At 36.9% G+C, this 23,448-nt stretch overlaps 1 protein-coding gene across 2 annotated transcripts in view; it reads left to right on the top strand.

Annotated features, from left to right (window-relative positions):
* LOC122817093 (cadherin-like protein 26) overlaps positions 1-21,437 on the top strand; it is a 630,240-nt gene extending 608,803 nt beyond the window's left edge. For both annotated transcript variants that reach the window (XM_044090256.1, XM_044090257.1), the window contains exon 18: positions 19,786-21,437. In XM_044090256.1, coding sequence (XP_043946191.1) covers positions 19,786-19,998 — 213 coding nt within the window. In that variant the 3' untranslated portion in view covers positions 19,999-21,437. The remainder of the gene's footprint in view (positions 1-19,785) is intronic.
* The last annotated feature ends 2,011 nt before the right edge of the window (positions 21,438-23,448 follow it).

Genomic DNA, 23,448 nt, shown 5'->3' on the forward strand with positions numbered 1-23,448 from the left:
CACACACACATGCGCATGCACACACACATGCACACACGCACACACACACACACACACACACACACACACACACACACACACACACACACACACAGACAAATCCCTGTACCTTTTGACTACACTTGATGTTACACAATATTTATTTATTTATTGACATTTGATTACTGGGAAAGACCGACTGGGAAGGAACCCATTTTCAGCAGTGGCTGGGGATAAAGCTCCAAAGTATTACAAGGCATTTTAAGAACTATAATTTTACAGTCTTTAAAAATAATGCAAAAAACAACTCCAGTTTAAATAATTATACCAAATTAGACATAATATGAAAACATTGGTTAAGAGTAGATAAGTCATATGACAAAGATTTAACAGTTAGAGAAATTTTACCCCATTAATAGAGAAATTAAAGGTAAGTTAGTATAATACAGACAGGAATTGCAATATGAAGTGAAAGAAAAGCAGGCTTGTAGTATACTTAGAGAGAAAGCCAGGGGACAGAAATTGATAGAAGTAAGCAAGTGATAGATGAAGGAAGAATAAGGAGATGTACGTTATGGATAGGTATATGTCTACATCTACGGATATAGTTCATCCTGGCTTTGAGCAAAACCAGAGCCAGATTTCTGCTTGGAAGTCTTTCAGAGTGGTTCTGAAGGACGGGAGGGAGGGTCTTGACTTGATCGAAAGAGATAAGGAGTTGCAGGTCTAAACAACATGCTATGAGTACAGACAATTGCCAGTAGATTTGATAGGTTTGTGCAGAGACAGAAGTTTTCGATTGTAATGACCGACTAGGAAAATAGTTGTGTAGAATGTTAGTGCTTGACAAGTAGATGGATTCTGGATAATTTTATAGGTGTTAAGTAGCTGTGTATATGTTATTTGATTGTAGCTCTACCAATTTAGGCTTTTTATTGCTGTACAGTCAAGGGTTCTGAAAGGGGTATTTACCATAAATTTAGCAACTTTGTTAAAGCATTGCTCAGGTTTTGATTTTTATAGTGCCTGAAGGTTCACCAAATCCTCCTCTTGTGTGTGTGTGTGGGGGGGGGGCTGCATCCAACTCCAAGATCACACTACAGTGGGGAAAGGGAAGATTTTCTTATAGCTAAGGTACCGGTAAGTATATTTTCCATTCCACTTCCTTGATGTTGGCCAACTATCATCATTTGATGTAAAGTTTTACTATGATTTGCCCTTTTGATTAAAAGAAGGTTCGATGTTTAGTGTTGGATGAACAGCCATTTGACGAACATGCTTTTTCATGATTAAACATAGACCCGTGCCACGTTGTCAGATCTGCAAGTGAATGTGGAGTCATCTGCATACTGTATTAGGGAGGCCTGTTGTATGGATATGCAGAGGGAGTTGGTTCAAATGTTAAAGAGGAGGGGACCAAGGTAGAACCTTGTGATACACTGATGGTGACTGGGAAGTATGTCGAGAGGGTGGAGTGCAATTTTACTGACTGATACCTATTGGATAGGTAGCTTTTGAAACATAGAAGGGTGATCTGAAAGAGACCTAATGCCATTTGAAATAGAAGTTTGCTGTGATAAACTGTGTTGAGGGCTTTAGACAAGTCCAGAAATAAGGAGGAGGCTAGTTTTCTATTATCTCTAGCTTTATTAACAGTATCTATACATATTAGAAGTGCAGTGTTTGTGCCATAGGAAGGATGGAAGCCATGTTGTGTGTAGGACACAGTTCTACCCTGCAGGAGATAGTTTAACAATTGTTTTTGAATATATTTTTCAAGTATTTTGGAGATGGAGATTAAGATTGCTGCAGGTGTAAATTTGTGTTGAATTTTCTCCTTTGTGCAGAGGGATAATGTGTGACTTTTTCTAGAGGGAGCGAGAGAGAGTGTGGAATTCCTTGACTGACCCATTTATAAGGATTGAGGAAGGGTAGGCAATGTTATTGGCTGCTATTTTCAGATATTCACTTGGGAGGTCATCAGTTGAAGTAGAGCGTGGTTTGAGTTTGTTCGAGAGTAGTTCTGTATAGGATGTGGGCACAGGTTTGAAGATGAAAGTGGATGTGGTGATAAGAAGGTTGGGTGGAATTAGGATTAAAAGTTGGGGAATCTGTGGTTACAGATGCTATACTATTGATGAAGTAAGAGTAGAATTGTATTATGGCTTCAAATGATTTATTGGAACAGGGTTAGGGATGAATTTATGCCAGGGATGCAAGATTTCTTTAATGGCTGTCGGCAATTTTTTAAGTTTGTGTTTATTGTTATAATGAAAGCTACTATAATATAGTTTTTTTTTGTCTTCTTTAATTTCCACCCTCAGGTCAAAGTATAATTAGTTTATAGGCAACAGAAAGCAATTAGCAGAGAGGTACTGAGTAGAACAGCTTTTCTTTAATTTCCTGAATGATGAAACCCATTAGCCAGGGAGACTAGGTAATTAGCATATACAGTGTAATCTATTGGTCAAGAGAAAGGACAGTGGCCAACTTAGTAAAGTGGTCTTTAGAGAGCAAAGACAACTCTGTTGGGGAAATATAAAAAAAATATTTTCTGCACAGTCAGGCAGGTATTTGATTAGCTGATGTTAATATACAGCAAGGTTCTTTAAGTTGAATTTAATTACATTGTACAAATACAAAATTCTCAGGAAAAAATTGGGAGTTAGCACTTGTGGCAGAGATTAAGCAGTATCTGGTTTGAATATAGTGACTGGAGGCTCTGGAAGGTAAGACAAGAGAAAAACCCTACTAAACTGTCATATTATATTGAGGCAATAAAGTTAATACTTATTATAAAAAAGATGGAGGAAGGACCACAGTAAGTCAGAGCAAGAGAATACTGGAGAAAGTATAAGAATAGACAGATGGCAAAAAGTTTATGAATGCAAGCTAAGTAAGTTAGCAGGAGATATACTGATAGAGAACCACAGTAATACAAGTGTATATATAGAGCTGTAAAGGACAAGTTATCATAACACAACACTAAACTGATAAACACAATGTAAAACCATCACTTAGTAACATTCCTGGGATTAACCAGTGTATCAAAAAAAAGTGTTTTCTTTATATATGCATGTTGGAGTGATAAGTTCCTGACTCATAGACTCCCCATACTCTGGAATAGACTGCCCATACATGTCAAGCAGAGTGCCTCCTTGGCCCTTTTCGAAAGGAATCTTGACAATTGGATGGGAGATAGGAAATTCACCCCAGGGATCACGTCAGTCACCCTGCTAGACAGGGGTCCAGGGAAGTAAATATTGTGGGAAGAAATATCCAGGGAATTGTTATGAACTTGTATATATATATATATATATATATATATATATATATATATATATATATATATATATATATATATATATATATATATATATGTATGTATGTATGTATGTCAAAGCAGCAGTACTTATTAAAGGGCACAGACGCAACATGCATGAAGCTTATATGATTGCACTGAAATTGATACAAATACAAGACACTATGAAGGTGTATTGACTGGTCTACACAGCCTTAGAACAAATCTAAATGTAATAACATATGACACTTACCTGCATTGTGTGCAAACTCGGTGACTAAGTGACAGTGAAGAGAATAGTGAGGGGATATTTAGCAGTACATTCTAGTACAGCAATCATCCCACCTGCAGGTCAAACGAACAGTGAACTTCCCACCCTCGGGTTAAAGTAAAATGCAGAGTAATCAGTTTACAGTCATCCATCCTCATGGCCGTAATAGTGAGATAATAATGCAAGACATTAAGTGTTTCACACTTCTTTTTCTTATGAATCTCATGTGAGCTAAAAAAACATGTTGGTCTATTCACTTTTAATGTTCCCTAGAGTACTAACAGTCTGTGCTATTGACTGCCTCTCCAGTACAGCATCTCTTCCTCATTTGTATAGGGGAGGTCAGAGATATGTACATCCTCACCTGATCACATTCACAGCACACTCACATACACACACACATGCGCACACTTATTGTCCCCATTTTGCAACACACCTACTGTGACCACCGAGGCAAACACACACAGGGATTCGCACACACACACATACTGAACATGCATACACATGTGAATTCGTTTGACACACAAACATACAGATACACACAAGCAGATGTACACACACATAGACTTAATAACTTGTACGTGATGCACACCTGTGGGCAATTTTTTAAGATTGCCCAGTCATCTGTGGCATGTCTTTGTGATGTGGGATGAGAATAAGCAGGTGGAACAGGGAGAGACCTTGCTTTTGGCTTTATAACAACATTAATGTAGTGAAAGAATTCATTATTTCTTCTTTCATCCTTTATCAAGTTCACATTCATAATCAAATCTGGAAGAAGTAGTAGGATACGAAAGTGGTTTCCATACTTTAACCTGGAATCAGAGCTGGAACATGGTCAAGAAGGGCCCTAGGCAGTGTAATGGATCCGGGCCCCCACACAACAACCTTATGTAATACAGCACCACTTGTTACAGTAGGCTTTAAATGTGTAGGTTTGAACATTTTCCAGCAAGCAAAGAAACAAAATGTGTGAACCAATATGGGCAAAACTACTCATTACAGAACATTTCAGCCACAAGAGGCCAGTCAAAATTCTGTCACTACAGTCCACCAGTATCAGTCAATATGCATAATCTCTGCAGAAGTAAAAAGTCATCTGAATAATTCCACATTAAAGAGATCTATAACTAATGAAGAAGTTGCTGCTGCCGGCAAACAACTTTACATTTCAATGTTCAATGTACAAATTCACTACCTGCTGCCCTTGAAAAATAAACTTCTTATATTACATAAAAAAAATGGTAAACTGGTAATATTGCAATAAGGAATGTCTGCCAAACTGGCAGCAGGTTCACAGTTAACTAGGCATCTCATCCAAAGGAGGACACATTCAGGAGTGCAGCACTCCATCCCCCCTTAGAGAAGGCACTGCATTATCAGCACTCCATGTACAAAGTATGAAAGTAGAACCCACAGCATCCTGCACCAAAGGCAAGTATCTACCTATTGTGTTATTAACACTGCTTTTAAAATTCATAGCACAAACATTGATTGTGACCATTTGCTAAACAAAACAGTTACACATTGAAAACAGACTTAGCATGAGCAACAGTAAACTTCTCTTCCCTTGAAACTCAAAATTCATTGAAAATGCACAGTTAACATTCATTTAGAAGAAAACTTAATTATGGCAATACAAAAAGAAAGTCATATGGAACAAAGGATCATTTGCTGTTAAATAAAATCACAGTGGAAACTGTAAAAAGGCATGGATAGACTACAAAAAAGCATTTGATGGTATCCCACATTCATGGATAAAAGAGTGCTTAAAGATATATAAGATACACCCTAAACTGATTGATTACATTACTGCGAGCATGAAATAGTGGCAGTTTTCCAAATAGACCATGATAAAGGGTAAATTGTTATTCCAGGGATAAAAATTCAAAGGGGAATATTCCAGGGTGACTCTGTCATCGCTGTTCTTTTGTCTTGTGCTTAACCCATTAAGCTGTCTACTTAATAGATTAGATCATGGCTACAATTTGGCTTCCAGAGAAAAACAAAGTATAAAGACTTCTCATCTTCTTTTTGTAGATGATTTAAAACTGTATAGTTTACCAGACGAGGAACTGAAATCACAACTGTAAGTGGTCAAAACTTTTGCAGATGGTATAAGAATGTCATTTGGTCTTGATAAATGTGCAAAAGCAACCTTTAAAGCAGGAAAGCTGCACCACCAAGAAAACATCATTTTGGGACAGGAATGTGATATAAAAGAACTTGAGCAAGAGAGGGTGTATACATATTTGGGACCTGATGAAGGATCAACAATAAAATATGAACAAATTTAAATAAAACTTAGTAAGGAATATTTTATAAGACTAAAATTAATACTGAAGACAGCATTGATATCTAGGAACAAAGTCCAGCCTATAAACTAATTCTTCCTGTGCTAACTTACAGTTTTGGAGTGATTGACTGGCCCCAAAAGGTGTTGGGTAGGTTGGACAGGAAAACAAGAAGGTTGCTTGAAGCGCATCATATGATTTATAAAAATCAGTGCATTGCAAGATTCTGTATTCCCCATTCTGAAGGAGGTATGGGTCTCCCTGAAATTGCTTACATGTCTAGATCTGCAATCATGGGACTGCATGCATATCCGCTGACTTCACAAGACCCAAACATAATGAAAGTTTTGAAACGTAAGGAGAAATAGTCTAAGATGACTTCCCTTCTTAGTTTAGCAGAAGGATATCAGTGTGAAGCAGGAATGGAAACCACATCAGAAATATATAAAAATCAGGCACCCGCTGAATGTGCCAAAAAACAAAAGAAAGAATTTAAGGTGAAGGATCAGATGAGAAGGCAAGAAATGTGGAAAATGCATAAATACAGCTGCAAGTATAGACCTCTTGGAACATTATCATGTTGATCAGGATCAAATGCAGGAATAGTTGAGGGGAGAAGAATTTAATAGGTTAATATTGGTGACCCAAGATAGTGGGCTGCATACACGTTGGTTTACAAAGTCCATTGAGCATGTGGAAGAAACAGGCAAATGTAGGTTTTGTAAAACAGAATTGAAAACAGTCATGCATCTTATTACTAGTTGTGACATACTACTGGCAGAAGGACTGTATACTGGAAGACATAATAATGTGGCAAGACTGTTGTATTGGGGATTGGGCAAACATTATAATATTGAAGTAGCTGAGAAATGCTGGAAACGAGCCAGAACGCATCCTAGAAATTGATTAAGTTTATACCATATGGGATCATCCATTATCAACAGCTGAAAAAAAAGACGCAAGGAAATCAGATATAGTAGCCCATGAAAAGAAGACAGAAGTATTTATCACTGAAATTGCTACACCCAGTGACTACAGTGTCTTACGTAGAAAGAGACAGTTATAAAATATCGAGATTTGCATGCAGAAATGAGGGCAGTGTGGAAGAAAGATACCCAGACATTTCCAGTAGTAGTAGGAGTAATGGGTCTTATAAAAAACAATTTACAGTGTTACAGTGATACTTAGATATGTTACCAATACATGTAACTCCATACAAAATGCAGAAGGAGTCATTACTGAGCACATTGCTGGTGCTGTGAAGAGCACTTCTGGCTAACATCAAATATTGAAACAATGCTAATTTCATGAATTTTAATCATATTTTGACATAGGAATGGGATCCATTCCCATCATGGTATTAGAAACCCAAAAGACTTGGAGAAATTTAAAACAATATCAGACACCGACGGACAAAAGACAAACTCATGCAGAGACAAGACACACACACACACACACACACAAAATGATGCATCCCTGCCTGTACCTTTCAACTTCCCCTGATGTTACAGAACATCTATGAACTTGCCTCATATATATTGCCTTATCCATCCTCACAAACATTACAGTTTGCAATTAGAGTTCACAACATTCATATTGTTTTAGTCTTTGATGTTAGCTAAAAGTGTTCTTCTCAGCAATTGGAATGTGTGCAGTATGCCTCCTTCTGTAGTTCATAGAGGTTTCGAATTTGCTTTGTGCCAAAACCAAAAGACACAGTTGCACTACTAAAATTGTATGTGCCTTATAGTGCAAACTAACAGTTCCTGGCATCTAGTCTTCCCTCCCAGTGCAACGACCTTTCCTCATTAATTTATGGGAGGCCAGAGATATGGAGCCCTCTGCCCCACAGAGATACAATCATACACCCACACACATTCCTGTCTGTACCTTTGAACTGTCCATGATGTTACAGAACATCCATGACTTTGCCTCTTATAACTGCCCTATCCATCCTCACAGCCATTACAGTCAGTTAATAATGGCTGACATTAGTGTTTCATACTTCCTCCGTGGGTTAATTTCTTTTGGGTTTCAAATACCATGATAGGAATGAACCCAATTCCTAAGTTAGGGCACAATTAGTGTTCATGAAATTAGTATTGTTTCAGTCTTTCATGTTATCCAATAGTGCTCTCCTTAACACCCAAAATGTGCCCAGAAGTGCCTCCTTCTGTAATTCATGCGGTTGTGGATTGTGCTATGGGCTGAAGGACAGTGTTGCTCAATTAACATTTTGTGTACCTTAGAGTACTAATAATCCCTCGTATCTCGTGATCACCACCCCCAGTATAATAGCCATTCTCATTAGTTTAGTTGAGGTCAGAGACAGGGAAACTCCCACCATGCGCGCACACAAACACACACACACACACACACACACACACACACACACACACACACACACACACACACACACACACACACACACACACACACACACACACAACAATAAACCAAATGCACCCTCCACTTAATCACACTCATGGCATACTCACAACCCCACTGCTCCCACACAAATAAACACACACACACACACACACACACACACACACACACACACACACACACACACACACACACACTACATGTGCACTTATATACACGCACAACACACTTGGACCTACACACACACACACACACACACACACACACACACACACACACACACACACACACAAAACAATAAACTAAATGCACCCTCCACTTAATCACACTCATGGCATACTCACAACTCCACTGCTCCCACACAAATAAAAACACACACACACACACACACTACATGTGCACTTATATACACGCACAACACACTTGGACCCCCCCCCCACACACACACACACACACACACACAGTGACTTAATAACTTGTGTATATTACACACTTGTGGGCAATTTGGAGGTTTGCCCATTGATCTGTGGCAGGTCTTTGTAATGTTGGAGGAAGAATAAGCAGCAGGCACAGGAACATATCTTGCTTTTGTTTTATAATGCCGTTAATGTAGTCAAATTCATCACTACTACTTTCTTTCTTGGTATAGAGTGTTTTCACCACGGCTGAATCAATCCCAGTTTTAACAGATTCTGAAACTATATCTGTAAAACTTGAAATATATGGATCTAAGATTAGCACAGTATAAAATCAAGAACAACATCTACAGAATAAAACCACCATTAAAAACTTCATATACACTATGTAAACATTAAAATCCACTAGATTCAATACTGGAACTGACAGTAGTACATGGCAGTCCGAGATTAAATAAAAAAATAAGAGCCATAAACAAAAAATGCATTGCCAGCATGAAATATTGCTAAAATACCTGCGTGAACTGATTTTACACAGAGAATGTATTGCCAGCATTAAGTCTTGAGCTCCTCCTTGTGCTACTATTATAAGATGCAAACCATGAAGCATAAATGGAAATCGCAGTGTCATCACAGCACACTAAAATGTAACTAATGCCACCTGCTGGTTCCTATTAAAATAGCAATAATAAAATGAATGAGGCAAGTCAATTTGAACTCAAAAAGTTACAAAACGCTTGTGCATAGATTATGTTGTTCCAGTCACACAAATTTAGAATACCTATGTGGAGCTACTCACAATTTCTTAATGGACTAACTAAAAATAATAAATAATATGTTATTTTCCTAATTAAAATTCCAAAATTGATTTTATTGTAAACATTAAAAACTGTAATGAATTAAATTAATATTTACATGTTAAATAATATGTTAAATAAATGAACATTTACATACTAAAATGTTAAATAATGTATTAAATTGCTATGTAAAATTCCTGAGTAAAATATTAAGTAGTAAAATACTTTTATTAAGTTTAATTGGGGTCAAATAGTCCAGGATCAAACTGTTCAGTAAATATTCTCATAGACAATAAATGTGAATTTAACTATGAAAATCTATCTAATTGCATTGGGGTCAAATCTTCCAGGGTCAAATCATCCGGGGTCATAGTAGTTTCTGTGTTTTATTTAACCTTATTTTGCATGAGTATGGTAACATTTCACAGTTAAGTAAAACCGCTTTTTTCCATTTTCCATTGTTTTTATTTATGTATTTATTTTTTTTACTCCATGCAAATGGAATGACCAGAGAAACTGGGTAAAGAAGAAGAAAGCACTAACCAAAACATAAAATCCACTCTGTTGCCCAGTTAGCTAATATTGTCTGTAAACATTATTAAAACAATAAAAACCATAAGTGCTGTCATACCTATGTTTAAAACCACTAACGGTGTCATTAGACTACATGTGCATAACCTTTTATATACTTGCCTTTCTTAAAAAGTGCAGTTATCACCTCATTTTTATTTATTATGGTAGAGATGCGGGAGTCAGTCGCCAGGATTCAGAATCAATCAGTTATGAGTGCTAAGAAGCACTTTGCCGTGGTAATCACAGACGGTGGCCTATGCATTGTGTTGACATGGGTACCCCGTCATTCACCCCCCCACACACACACACACAGAAGGACACAACTTTGTACCTCTCGATTGCCCCGATGTTACAGAATTTCCATGACTTTGCTTTATTATTGATCTGTCCCTCCTCATGGACATTACAGTCAGACATAATGTTTCATACTTTGTCCTGCTTGAAATGTGCTGCACACTCAATTATAATGTTGCTCTATTAACGTTTAATGCGTGTTAGTGTACTAATTAACAGTCTGTGCTGTCTAGTGTTCCTCTCCTCTGTATAATAGTCTTTGGATGTTAGTTTGAGGGAGTTCAGTGACATTGCACTGACCCCCTTCCACACACACAGCTAAGACCACTCATAACTCAGTGTGTATGTACACATGCTGCCACACACACACACACACACACACACACACACACATGATTATCCCTAACACTGCCTCTCTGCAAAACTCTGCAACACCTTCCTTTAATTTGATCCATCCATTTTAAAGTAATGGATAAACTAACATGTCTAGTGGGATGGATTTACATAGCAGACTGGTTCTATGAATTATTTGGATTCATAAATCATTTACCACTGTTATTTCTAGGGAACAGCACACAAATCATTGTCATATGCCATTCTCCTGAAATGCCTCATTAGCATGTGTTGTATGCTGGGTGACAGCCCATCATGGTGATTTAACAAAATGTGTAGAATCATTTGGTAGGCCTGTCTCTGAATTGGAAATGGCTACTGACAGTTATAAAATGTATGCTTTAGTCCTTTCTGAATCCTAGGGTATGTTTTTAATAACACTCCAACCTTTAGAATAAGTAATGCTGTTAGCACTGGCATACTTGTCACCTCTCTCAGCATGTTCAATGCTAACAGGATGATGCATCCCAAAGTATGTAATGGGTTAAAACCTTCCACACTTCTCAGTAAAGACCTGTTTGGGTGCTTTGGATGCCTCTTCAGTAGAAGGGAACCTCAGTTTAAACTCGTTGACTTTACTCCAAAAAACGCCTGTCCTCAGAGATCAGGTGGGAATACATCAACATTTACCTCTAAACAGTATTCTTTCTGATATATCCTTTAAGACACATACAAGGCTGAATCCAGCACTAGGCAATCTAGGCAGCTGCCTAGGGCGGGGTGTCCTGGTAAGAACATTAAGTTAAAAAAAGTGTTCTTACTTTGCTGAGTGACTTCATGCTTTTGCATTGAGTAAAAATAAGTTTCCTGCATTGCCCGCATTCGTGTCCTGCTGCTTCCTGCTTTCCACCAATCAATGAAACAGGAGCAAGTATGGATGCAGAGATTGTGAGATTTCAAGGCAGAGTGCAGCAAAAATAGCAGATATTGGTTCAGAGTCTGTGCATGATAGGTGTTCATTTGGTATTTGGAGTTATATGCATTGGTTCAAAGTCCATGCAGCATTAATGGCAGGTGTTCTAATGGTTTCAGGTTCAAACTGCATTCAGAAAGTGTGTGTGTGTGTGTGTGTGTGTGTGTGTGTGTGTGTGTGTGTGTGTGTGTGCGCGCATGGGGAGGGGGCTTGCCAGAGTCAGACCTTGTACCTTAGGTACAGGGGGTAAGAGCCTTCATCCAACTACCAAACCCAGTTTTATCCTGCACACAAAATACCTATTCACGCAAGACCTGGTGTTCAGTTAACATTTTAAGTGATTTAGAGTAGTCTGGTACTCTGACACAGGGAGGTCGAAATGAGATGCAGGTCTCCTGCAAGCCTGTAACCCCCTACCTAAAAAGTATCTTCTTCTTCTTCTTTTGGCAAAAAGTATAATAGTATGCTATATAAAGTAATATTTTTGATCTGTGTATGATTTGCAGGTTGTTGAATAAAAGCCGTTGCTACAGCATTTGTATTGTCTGTAATTGTTTTGCTTCATTCATTGGACTAAATAATGAGTTAATTCATTAATAGGTCTGAAGTTGTAAATGTTGCATTTATTAATATATTTTTGCAGTACATTCTTTAGACCCTCAAGCAAATGCAAAGGGTTTTACATTTGTCATGTCGTATAGTCTGCCTTATTTAGTGATGGTCAGATCCCTTATGTAGCCATTGTTGCATATCACTGTGGTACAGTCTTTTCTGTAAGATCAGATTATAAAGAATTTCTGCATTTAACTCAGAGCTGTTAGCCTGGCAGTTAGCACAGTGCCCCAGAGCTCTGACTTGTTAATAAGCTACTTACTCTTGCAAGGGTACAGGATTTGAATCTTTCCACCTTCATTTACCTCACTGAACAAGTAAGTTAACCAGACAATGCTTTGGAGCGATTAGGAATTTGTGCTAAGGCTCCTTAATGAGCTTCAGGACTACATACCCAGTAACAAAGAAACTGTTATTTCAGACATTTCCTATTGCATAGCTGATCTACTTCAGGAAATGTTATGGCATTGTCACCAGCACACTGTGTTTTATTGCAACACAGGCAATTTATTTTTCAAGGACGGTAGGCACTGCATCTGTAGATGAAGCACTTAAATGCAATATTATTTGCTAGTACCAACCTCTGCATTAGTAATAGCTCTCTTTAGTGTAGTATTATGCAGATGGTTTTTACTTCTCCACATATTGTGTATATTGACTGAGTATATGTTATCAGGTCATGCATAGTTCTTACACAATTATAAATACTCTTATTTAAAATGTACAGCACACGGCTGGATATTACATTATGATGCTGAGCTTTATACAGTTTCATGTAGGTCATGCAAAGCTATCAGTAAAGTACATGTAATTTATTTCCTCAAAACCATAATGAATGCACACAGCCAACAAAGTGGTTACATCTGCTGGTGGGGGTGGAGAGCTCTTGGTGGATGAAAGTCATCTTGTCATTTTTAAAGAATCAATAATCTGGCTTTACAGGACTAGTGTGTGTATGTGTGTCTGTGTGTATCTGTGTGTGTGTGTGTGTGGGGGGGGGGGTATTAAGCCAGAGTACTTTGGCTACTGTGTGTTTTTGGGAGACAAATTTGAAATATATAACTTTGGTCATTATTATTAATTTTTTGACACTGACATCTGAAAAGGATGTAGTCAGTAATATAGGTATAATTGTTAAGTTTTGGGGATGTCTGTGGATATATATGTATATATAATCTGCCACTGGACAGATGTATTTTCAGTATGTGAGTTTCAAGGGAAGAGAAGTTGACTGTAGCTCATGTTAAGTCTGTTTTCAATGCAAGACTATTTTGTTTTGATTTCTTTAGCAAAAAGCCGTCAGTGTTTGTGCTATAAAATATGAAATGACGGTTTTAAATCAAAACTCTGTAAGCATTGTAAAAATAAAGAAAATAGTGTGTACGCTGACAGGTTTGAACAGTGCTTATGGCAACTGGGAAGAGGCAGCTAAGTAATGGGACACTGGAATGGTTATGGGGAGGGGCTGTCCCTTTAACCCACCTAGTGCCCCATTTGACCATTGTCCGGCTCTGAGTGCATATTTCTAAAATTGAGATAAATGCTCCTATTTATCATTTTCCTAAAATCATCATAAATAGTTTAGTATGGTCCTTATTTTAAATAAGAACATTAATAAGGTTGGTTGGAAAATTATGTAAATTCAAAGAAAATTTGAAAAAATAGATGGACCCCTTGATATCCTTCTGAAAGTCATGCAGAGTACAAACACCCCCCTTCCAAACCAAAAGCAGGTCTTCAGTGTATGTAGCATTAGAATCAATTAACTACTTGAAATCTCCTTCTGAAACAACCTTATTCTACCACATGAAATTAGGCGCTTTAACAGCACTCATGGCAACCCTAGTCATCTGTTGATAAAAACATCGACCAAATATAAACATAGCTAATCTTCAATATAACACCCAGAACAGTAGAAATAATGTCAGTGTCTATTCAGTCAATATTGTTAATATTATTATTTTTAAGTTATAAGCTAAATCATTTCTAAAATGGTCAAACCCTGTTCCTGGGAAATTGAAGTGTGCAACACCTGAACATCACATGTCACAAGAAGACAGTCAGTATCGATGTTGCCATCTTTTATTTTATTAGTAAAATCTTGAGTGGCCTTAATCAAATATGGAAGATTTCTGACTATGTCATTATGTTTATGATGAGCGTAAGCAGTTAAATGCTCAGTGATGCAACCCTTTACAGACACAGTAGGTTGCAAAAGGTGAACAACTCAGTTTGGTGAACAACTCAGTTTTCAGCACACTTTTGGTATATAATCATACCATAGTGCTTTGCACAATTACTTAAGTCATGTAATCACAGGATGTTTACAAATGATTGCGTAGTGGATTTTAATTCATGAATTTTGTCTGAATAAGTTCTTAAGTAGATGGATGGAAGAGCACGTCTTATTGTTTTAATAAAGTTTTTTTTTTTTTACTGTAGAGCACATGGATTTGGACTCCTTAGTGGATTTGTGCTTTGTGTTCTGTAGTTTTTGATTCCAGTAAAGCTTTTTGTTGACTTCTTGTGCATATTTATGGTTATATAACACAATAGTGGTACTGCCTCATAGTACTTAACTGGTTCAACAGTTTGTTTTTCAGCTAGGATGCCTTCTGTGCAGAATATGAGTGCCATCAGAGTATTATTGTACGTTACTGTACGTTTTCTTTGGGTGCTGTGATTTACTTCTCCAAAGTGTGGGTTTGTCCGTGTGGCTGTGTGTGTGTGTGTATCCTGTAATGGACTGGTACTCCATTTAGAATAAATAGCTATCTTCCTTCCACTCAATGAGTGCCAGTTTAGGCATTATCTCCCTCATGGTCTTAAACTGGATTAAAGAGGTACTCAGACAGTAAATACAGGAGTATTACTCACAAATGCAGGAAATAATACTACTGTAGATTTAATTGGGACATTGACAAAAGTACCCTGGTCTGCTTTCATAAGCATATCATTTGTTGCATCATAAACTTCCACTGGTAAAATTTATAAAGGATAATTTATTTATAGCTGAGTTTGCTTTCACTCTTTGTGTTTTAATGCCTTTTTCCCAGCATCCTCATCCTCTTAAACTGTCTTATCTTGTAGCTCTGACTATGCCCATTTGTTTGCTATCACTCAGATGAGAGCTTGCTGTAGTGTGACCATCACTTTGGCATTCAGGATTAAAAGCCACCTCTGTCAGTTAATGTGCAGACCTGTAAAGACTTGCTATGCCTTCCCCAGTGTTCTCTATCCCTTTCTCTCCCATATATATATATATATATATATATATATATATATATATGTTTCCTATTATTTAAGCGAACACTGTTTTGCCGAGTGTGATTACACAAAATGGCAAAATGCCGAAAGCATGGAACAGCAATTTTTTTCCTAGGGGCAAAAAATCACTGGGCTGTTTTTGGGACTTTGCCATTTTTTCCACTGTAGTGCAATCTCGGAGTTGGTATATTTAAGTAGGGGTGTGTGGGGGCCACTGCCCCCCCACACACAAACACATTGGGGGGTGTGGGGGTGAAGCCCCACACTTTATTTCTTTTTGGATTTTTTTTTTTTTTTTTTTATTGATCAGCGATTTTTTTCCCTGGGTTTATGATAATGGTTTCCATTATCATACATTCTAAGAAAGTTTAAATTCATCTTTCTGTCAAAATGCTGCGGCTTATGGCAACATAAATTCACATGGTACCTCGTGATAAATTACGCATGAAGGCATTAAAGTAGACTCCACATTCAGTGATCTCAGATTTCCTATCATATGTCCTATCACATTTTGATTTCCAGGCCATGCAATGCACACTTTCATTGGTAGATATTGCTTTTCAATTTTTCCATAGATGATCCTTTTCTTTTGCCAGCACTGGCAGCAGCAATCATTGTGGATTCATCAACTAGGGGGTGAGATGTATTTCAGTGGCAGAACGTTCATGGTGTCTAGATTTTTTCTGAGACAGCAGTACTTAACAACAATGAGGAAGTTAGGGCAGTCCTTCTGACTCATCCAGCATTCCCAGACTTCCTTCCCATAGGCATGATTACCATCCACTCCAAAATTATAGAGACAGTAATTTCATACATCGATAAACAAGGAGCAAATTGATCATATTCCTTATTGTGGGAGGGCATGAGTGTATGAGAATGGTCCATTGTGTCAGAAAACTTTCTTATAGCCAGCCAGTTTTTGAGAGGAAGCTAATCTTCTACCATAATGTACAAAATAAAAAGCCTCATCAGTGGTCCCTCTGTCCTTTGGTGGGTTGCTGTTCTCATGCTAGGGCAAGATCTCTGTGCCACTCACCTCTAAACAATGTGAAGTGTAGCATTTTCCTTCATGATTACTCCAACTGGGGGATCCATAGGTATGTTCTACTCCAGAAATGTCCTCCACACTCTTCTAAGCAATCCTCACATGTTCTCTGTTAATGAGGTTCATGCAGAAAACTAAACAGCTGAAAGCCATCATCAGTGTTGTAGCCCAGTATTGGCCTCGGCAGATCTATCTCACATGGAAGAGAAGCTCCTTCTTTCCTTTTCTACTTATGACTCTACCCTTTTACCCCTTTACCCTTTTACCCCTTTACCCCTTTACCCTTTTACTCTAAGGCATGTTAAAAGTAAGGCTGTTTATCTCCATTTACATGTAATTATGCAACAATGTGAATCTGGGCTCTAGATGATTGTCACTGTTGAGGTGACACCCCAACCCCATGTGCAAAAATGAGAAGAAGAAGTTGAGGATGGATGGATGCAACAGATTGTATAGCACTTGTCACTATTTTATATTTTTTATTTCTTCTTTCAATGTCCTTACTGATCTACTACCCAGTGCTGGACATCCAGCATACTGCATTAGTCATCATATGTAATTAGGAGTATTCAAATGTTCTTTTTTATTATTATTTGAGTCTTTGTTTGACTTTTAGGAGAATACTGTTTCCATTGAAAGAAGTCAGCTGGGTTATACCCCTTGAGTGTCCCAGATTTTCAGGGTTTCTCTGATTTGGCTTAAAATATTGCTCTGCCTCTTGAGACTGGTGACTTTTTCAGAAACAGTGGTGAATTATAGTCAGTAAATAATGACAGTCATTATAGCTACATATTTCTTTATTTCAGAAAATGTATGGCAGTAGAAGCTCTCTTAATCTGTCAAGTTTCTTGATCAATAATAGCAGTATTTAAAACATATGCCTCATTTGGGGCCTTTGTCCCTGATTGTTTTTGCTTTTTTTCCTAATTCTGGAAATGAAAGGTAGAGAAATATGCTAGACATCTTGCAAGGTCACCCACTGGGTGACTCCCTTGACATGGCCTTCTGCTGGTAGCCCTATGGTATACCTACAATACCTTGTGGAATGATGTTGTCAGCTGTATCACTGGCATCCAGTCCTATACGCACCCTGGAGAGTCTTATGTTATGTACCTTCCCTACAAAATTCACTGAGGCAGTGCTTTTTTATACAGCACTTCATCTTCTTTGATGCTAGTAAATGGCTTTCTAGTGTCTGTTTTCATTTATGTTTAAAGTATATACGGTTGTCCAGAGCGGTCCCAGTTTTTAATTTATATGCTGCACCTTCTTTTGAAATGGAAATATAGTTAATAATATTTAAGTAAGATAAGCCTTAAAATAATCACTGTCATACTTTTGCTTTTGTCGTTGTTGTTTTATTATGTATCATAAGATGCATTATATACATTACCTTCAGTGCTTATTAAAATTAAAACTTGAGCTTGGTTAGTAATTGTAAGCTTAAATAAAAAAAAATCAATAGCAGCTATCTCTAATTACTTTCTACTTTCTGTGGAAACATGGATCTTCATTTGTAATTTGAAAGTCTTATCTCTCTAAGGTTTACATTTTCTTTAATTTGGCATACCTTTCATTGGATAATTTTCAAACAGGGAAAATATGTATCAGTATTACAAAACAGTCTTACCATGAAAATGTTTTTAGAAGAAATTATTAACATGAATAATTTCTTTAGACCGTATTGCTTAATTAAGAATATATTTTCCCCACTCTCCAAACAGTATCTGATAAGCAATGTACTGCTTTCATTTGTGTGGGAGAGAAACCTTCATATTTGCTAAAAAAAGTCTAACTTTTCATAAAGTTGTGGAACTGAGTATGTATTGAGTCTTTTTTTTTCTACCTAGTAGTAACACACTTTGTAAGATTCTCAGCTAGAGCGTCTTCTGTGTGGAGATATGCGTGAAATGGGCATACCTTCGTTGAAGGTTGTGTGTCAGAGCTGGCAACTCGGCATGTAAAAATCTACTGCCAATCATTAGCGGACCAGAGTTCCGTTGTGGCGACCCCTTAACTGGGAAAAAGCCAAAAGACACACCTGGTATTGGTAGGCTACAAAATTAATAATTATTTTGGATAAATCCATTAGCTTCCTATACTTAATCTAGGTTCTTGGAATGCATTTTAAGATTAATAAAATCATTTCAGTCTTTTTTGAACTCATAAGGATATATCAAGGTTGATCAGCTCATAATAAATATTCCTATTTTACAGCTGGATGTAATAATTATTTGACTTGGTCTAAAGATTAACTATTTTAGATATATCAAGTTCTGAGAGTAATTTATTTTCAGCCTGGCAATTAATGCAGAAACTAGATTTGAATTATAGAACTAACCTAGTCATAAACTCTGTAAGGTTATTAGATGCCTATGTTGTCATCAGCATTGACGTTAACCCCCTTTTCCCATTTTGTACATAGGGTCAGGGTGTCACATTAACAATATATTTGTTTAGTCTAGAAAATAGTAAAGGCTGGAGCTTTCAACTTAAAATAGCTCTATAACGGTGTTGCATTTCACTGGAAGAAAGATGAGGAAATTATTTTTAATTCTCTTTGCTGAATTCCTGTAAACTAATTTTAAGATTACATATGCATCATCGCCAAGTTATTATCTTTTTGTATCACATATGAGGTGTGTAAGAGCCCTGACTCAGACATGTGTTTGTGTTATATGCAAGAGATTAAATTCCAGATGGTTGAGAGCAGCTGATAAGCTCTGGCTCAATGATTTTGCCAGTGAGGTTCTTGCAGAATTATAGATTCATATATTTAAATAATGTTGCTTATTTTAGGCACAGGTGCATGATGGTAATAATTTTCTGCTTTAGAATGCTTAATATTATTTTACTGGGTGAAGTAAAGTGAAACATTTTTACAATGTTTGACAACACTGATATAAAAGCTGTTACAGACAATAGGAATTCTACCAACGTTTGAGGCAGTTTTCAGAAATGCAAAACAGAATGAGATTTTATAAGGTTTTGTTTGTAAATTTCAACACTATCTTTGTGATATGCCGAAATGAAGTTTCCTGTCTCTATAGGTCTAGTTTTATTGTTGTATTCTTATTATATTAATAGGTAAGCTAATTCATAGTGGCTAGTATGCTGTATGTTGCAGGATTATGTTTTTGTTTTTCTGATTTAAAAATTGTATTTGCTTTATTTTTTAATTAACTTTATAACACAAGTAAAAAAAATAGCATTTCATAATAACTGCAATCTTTATTCTGCAGCGACTTCAGCAGTACAACATGGAGACAGATGTTGTAGATAACTGCAGTGCACGCATTTATGCATATGAAGGTGAACCCTCTCTGCAATTTTCTCTTGATGACATCAGTATACAACGGAGCAACTTTAATCTAGATTCCCTACAAGACATGGGACCAAAGTTTAAAACTCTTGAAACTATTTGCAAAGAGAAAAATTTGGGAGCCAAGCAATAAAAAGAAAATGGATGTCTACACCCAGTTGAAACAGAAATAGAACAATGTGACTTGATATTTGTGGGTGTCTAAAATCTTGAGTCATTTACACCAGTGGTCTGACTTTGGGAATTCTTTATGCTGTTTAACGAGTGACTGCATAGAGAGCAGAAAGATCAACCAACTCATTTGAGGTACAAGAGTCAATATTATTTTAACATTTCTACTTGCAATGTGCAGCTGCCTATTAGTAATAATGAAATCCATTGCGCCATGGGTGGGGATTTTTAATCATAATGCAGAAGAGCGTGGTGGATTACCTTGTATAAAAGTAATCTGCCTCAGAAAATCACTTATCACTATTGCTGTTTTGCCATTGTGTCATACTGGTCTCGATTCAATGTGATGTCATTATGGACAAGAATTGGATTATGCTTATTATGAAATTTTTATATAAGTAATATTTTAGGCTTGTCACCTTTTGGAGGGAAGTCATACTCAAGTTCCTTTAGTTTATATGACATTTTTTTCTTGCATAATAACTTAAGAAAAATAGTATCTTACAACTAAATATAAATACCTCAATATATACTGTAAATACCTCAGAAAATTTGTTCATCACCTACCTGACCAGATTTGATTTGCACAACATGATAAAGCCTGTTCAGTTACATATAGAAAACACATTTTTCCAAGCTTAATTTATCTGACGTATGCTCTACTGAGCAGCAGACTTGTTTTGAATGCATCGAGAATATGCAGCTTTCACAAGCATAATGAAACAATTGTAGGTGATGTTTATAATTACACTTTCATTTAGTGTACATTCAACATAGTGATCATATTTATATTGCTGTGAAAAACTGTGCATTGGGGTCTCAAAGAGTCAGAGTAGGTCACTGAAGTACAACAGTTAGTGTAGGATGTGAACTGCCCACAGGAATCTCCTGCTTTGTTTTTTCCCCTGGAAAAAAATTCAGAAACTTTAATCAGATGAAAACGCTGATCAAAGCTTGATACCCATGTTTCACAATATAAATAAATAAATAAATACATTTTGCATAGGGCTACAGGTCCCTGCACTTCCCATTTGTTGGTGTCTACTTTCCATACCCCATTGGTTATATATGCTAACTCCATGGTCACACAAATACACACAAAGAAGAAAAGCCCACCTACACCATACATCCCTACCAGTGCATACAAATAGAAACTTAGCTGGTAGTGATTTCAAATAGGAAAACTGATCAATTAGTTCAAAGTCGGGGAACTGAACTCTGTGACTATAAACCTCCTTCAAGCATACAAAGTAATGTTATAGAAATATGAGCTGGCCAGAAACCATCACCAAGGGCTACCATGAGCTAAACATAAAAGCAGGCCGTGGGGGGCCTAGTGCAAAAGCAAAAAACAAGCTGATCAGTGCATGGTATGATGCACAAATGTATAGTGTGTGTGTGTGTGTGTGTGTGTGTGTGTGTGTGTGTATGTGTGTGTATGTGTGTGTATATATATATATATATATATATATATATATATATGTATATAAACACACACATATATGTATATAAACATATATATATATGTGTATATATATATATATATATATATATATATATATATATATATATATATATATATAGATATATATATATATATAGACACACACACTGTATATGTATGACATTTATGACATACAGAACTTGTATTTACTGCACATTACTGCTAATGTTTATGCTGTTTGCCATGAGAACTCAACTGACAGAAATGTCATGCATGGAACATAAATAAATGGATAATAACAGGAACTAACTACCCATCCTGTGGTGCTGCTTCTAGAACTGACTAATGCATCATATTTTGAAAGCTTAGCTGTGATACAAAAGGGATGTCTGCCAATGTGTCCTCACTAATATACTAGGTGTGATGACCCATCACTGCCAACCAGTAATCAAGGAGCCTCAATCCTTACCACTGGCAAAAGTTGGAGGCATTCACTGAGAGGATGATAAGTGCACACACAGTATTTCCAGATGCAGCTCTCTGCATCAAGTGCAATGTCCCTTAAGAGCACACAGAGACCACAGTCCGGGGCTGGTTTCTCCCTCTTTCTCCATATCCCCAGTAAGACTCCCCACTGGCACAGCTATAGAGTTGAGTTTTCAGCTGAGTGATCAAGCTAAGACCTTCAGCACCCTCTCTGCCCAACCAGTGCTTTGTGTCCTTGCCCAAGTTGTTGACACACACTCTTTGAGATTTGATTTACACACACACACACACACACCTGGGAAAGGCTGGCATAGGTTTATAACATAGTTACCACCGCCACCAGTCAACTACTTATCAGCTATTTTAAGGCCTTTAACAAAGGGTGCCCAGTCTTATTGTGTAATATAAATATTAACACAAATGGTAGTTTGACCAAGAGCAGGGCTATTAGGAGTGGCCCACACAGTGTCACCAAATAAATATGCAAGTACCCTAAGAACTTAAATATCTCTACAAAGATCAGCCACAATGAAAAGTTTAAATATATTTAATGATAAATAATAAAAGAACAAGGCAATACTAAATATATATTCACAGTGACATCAGAGTTCAAAATCACAGGAAATATTTAAAACAACATTGCAGGACAGTCTCAAATAAATAAATAAAAATATCTAAACTAAGCTTCACTATATTCCTGACTGTATCTAAGAGAGTTATATTGTTCAATAGAAGTTTACTTCTTTAGAGCAAGCAAGATATGATGAATGGATATTCTAGTTGTTGCCAGGTCCAAGACAGAATGCAGAATGTCCTGTCTCAATAAGAGACTTCTCAAATTAATATCTACAATGTTACTGCTAGGATAGCTTCCAAAATGACATCACTTCTTGTCATCTGACCCTAGTTCTTAGGGAAAACAACCATTGATGAAGCTGGCAGTATTTAGCATCTACCTCTAAAAATGCATAAAATAGGGCTTTTACGCACATCTCTGGCAGATGCTGGAAGTCATAAAATAATTACATTCCTCCACATTTCAAGACTAGTAATTAGTTCACCCTAAAGACAATACAGAAAGTTTCCTAGTACAGACATTGTGTCTCTCTTGCTGCATTGAAAACTGAAAGATGCCACTTTTTATGGCCTAGTCATAAAGTAATTTAATTTCAGTTATTTTTCTAAAGTTTGCTGGACTGAAGTTAATCTCCTGTATTCCAGTTTCCACTATTATAATATATACATTTAAACAGTCGCAATAGTGCATGTACACCTCTGTTCTCTTTCAGTAGGGCACACTGTGGATCTACCTCAAACACAAGCATTTTTATAAAATATGTTTTAAACACATCTGTACAAACCAGTTTGATATACACGACATACATTTCTAATACAGTTGTAATACAAGCATCTCATGTAGATCATGTCGATATCGACAAATGACATATAATTATTTACAAAGTTCCAGATAGCTGTGCTGGC

This window comes from Protopterus annectens, chromosome 12.part0, assembly GCF_019279795.1.
Source record: "Protopterus annectens isolate FY-2018-M chromosome 12.part0, PAN1.0, whole genome shotgun sequence".
NCBI lineage: Eukaryota > Metazoa > Chordata > Ceratodontiformes > Protopteridae > Protopterus > Protopterus annectens.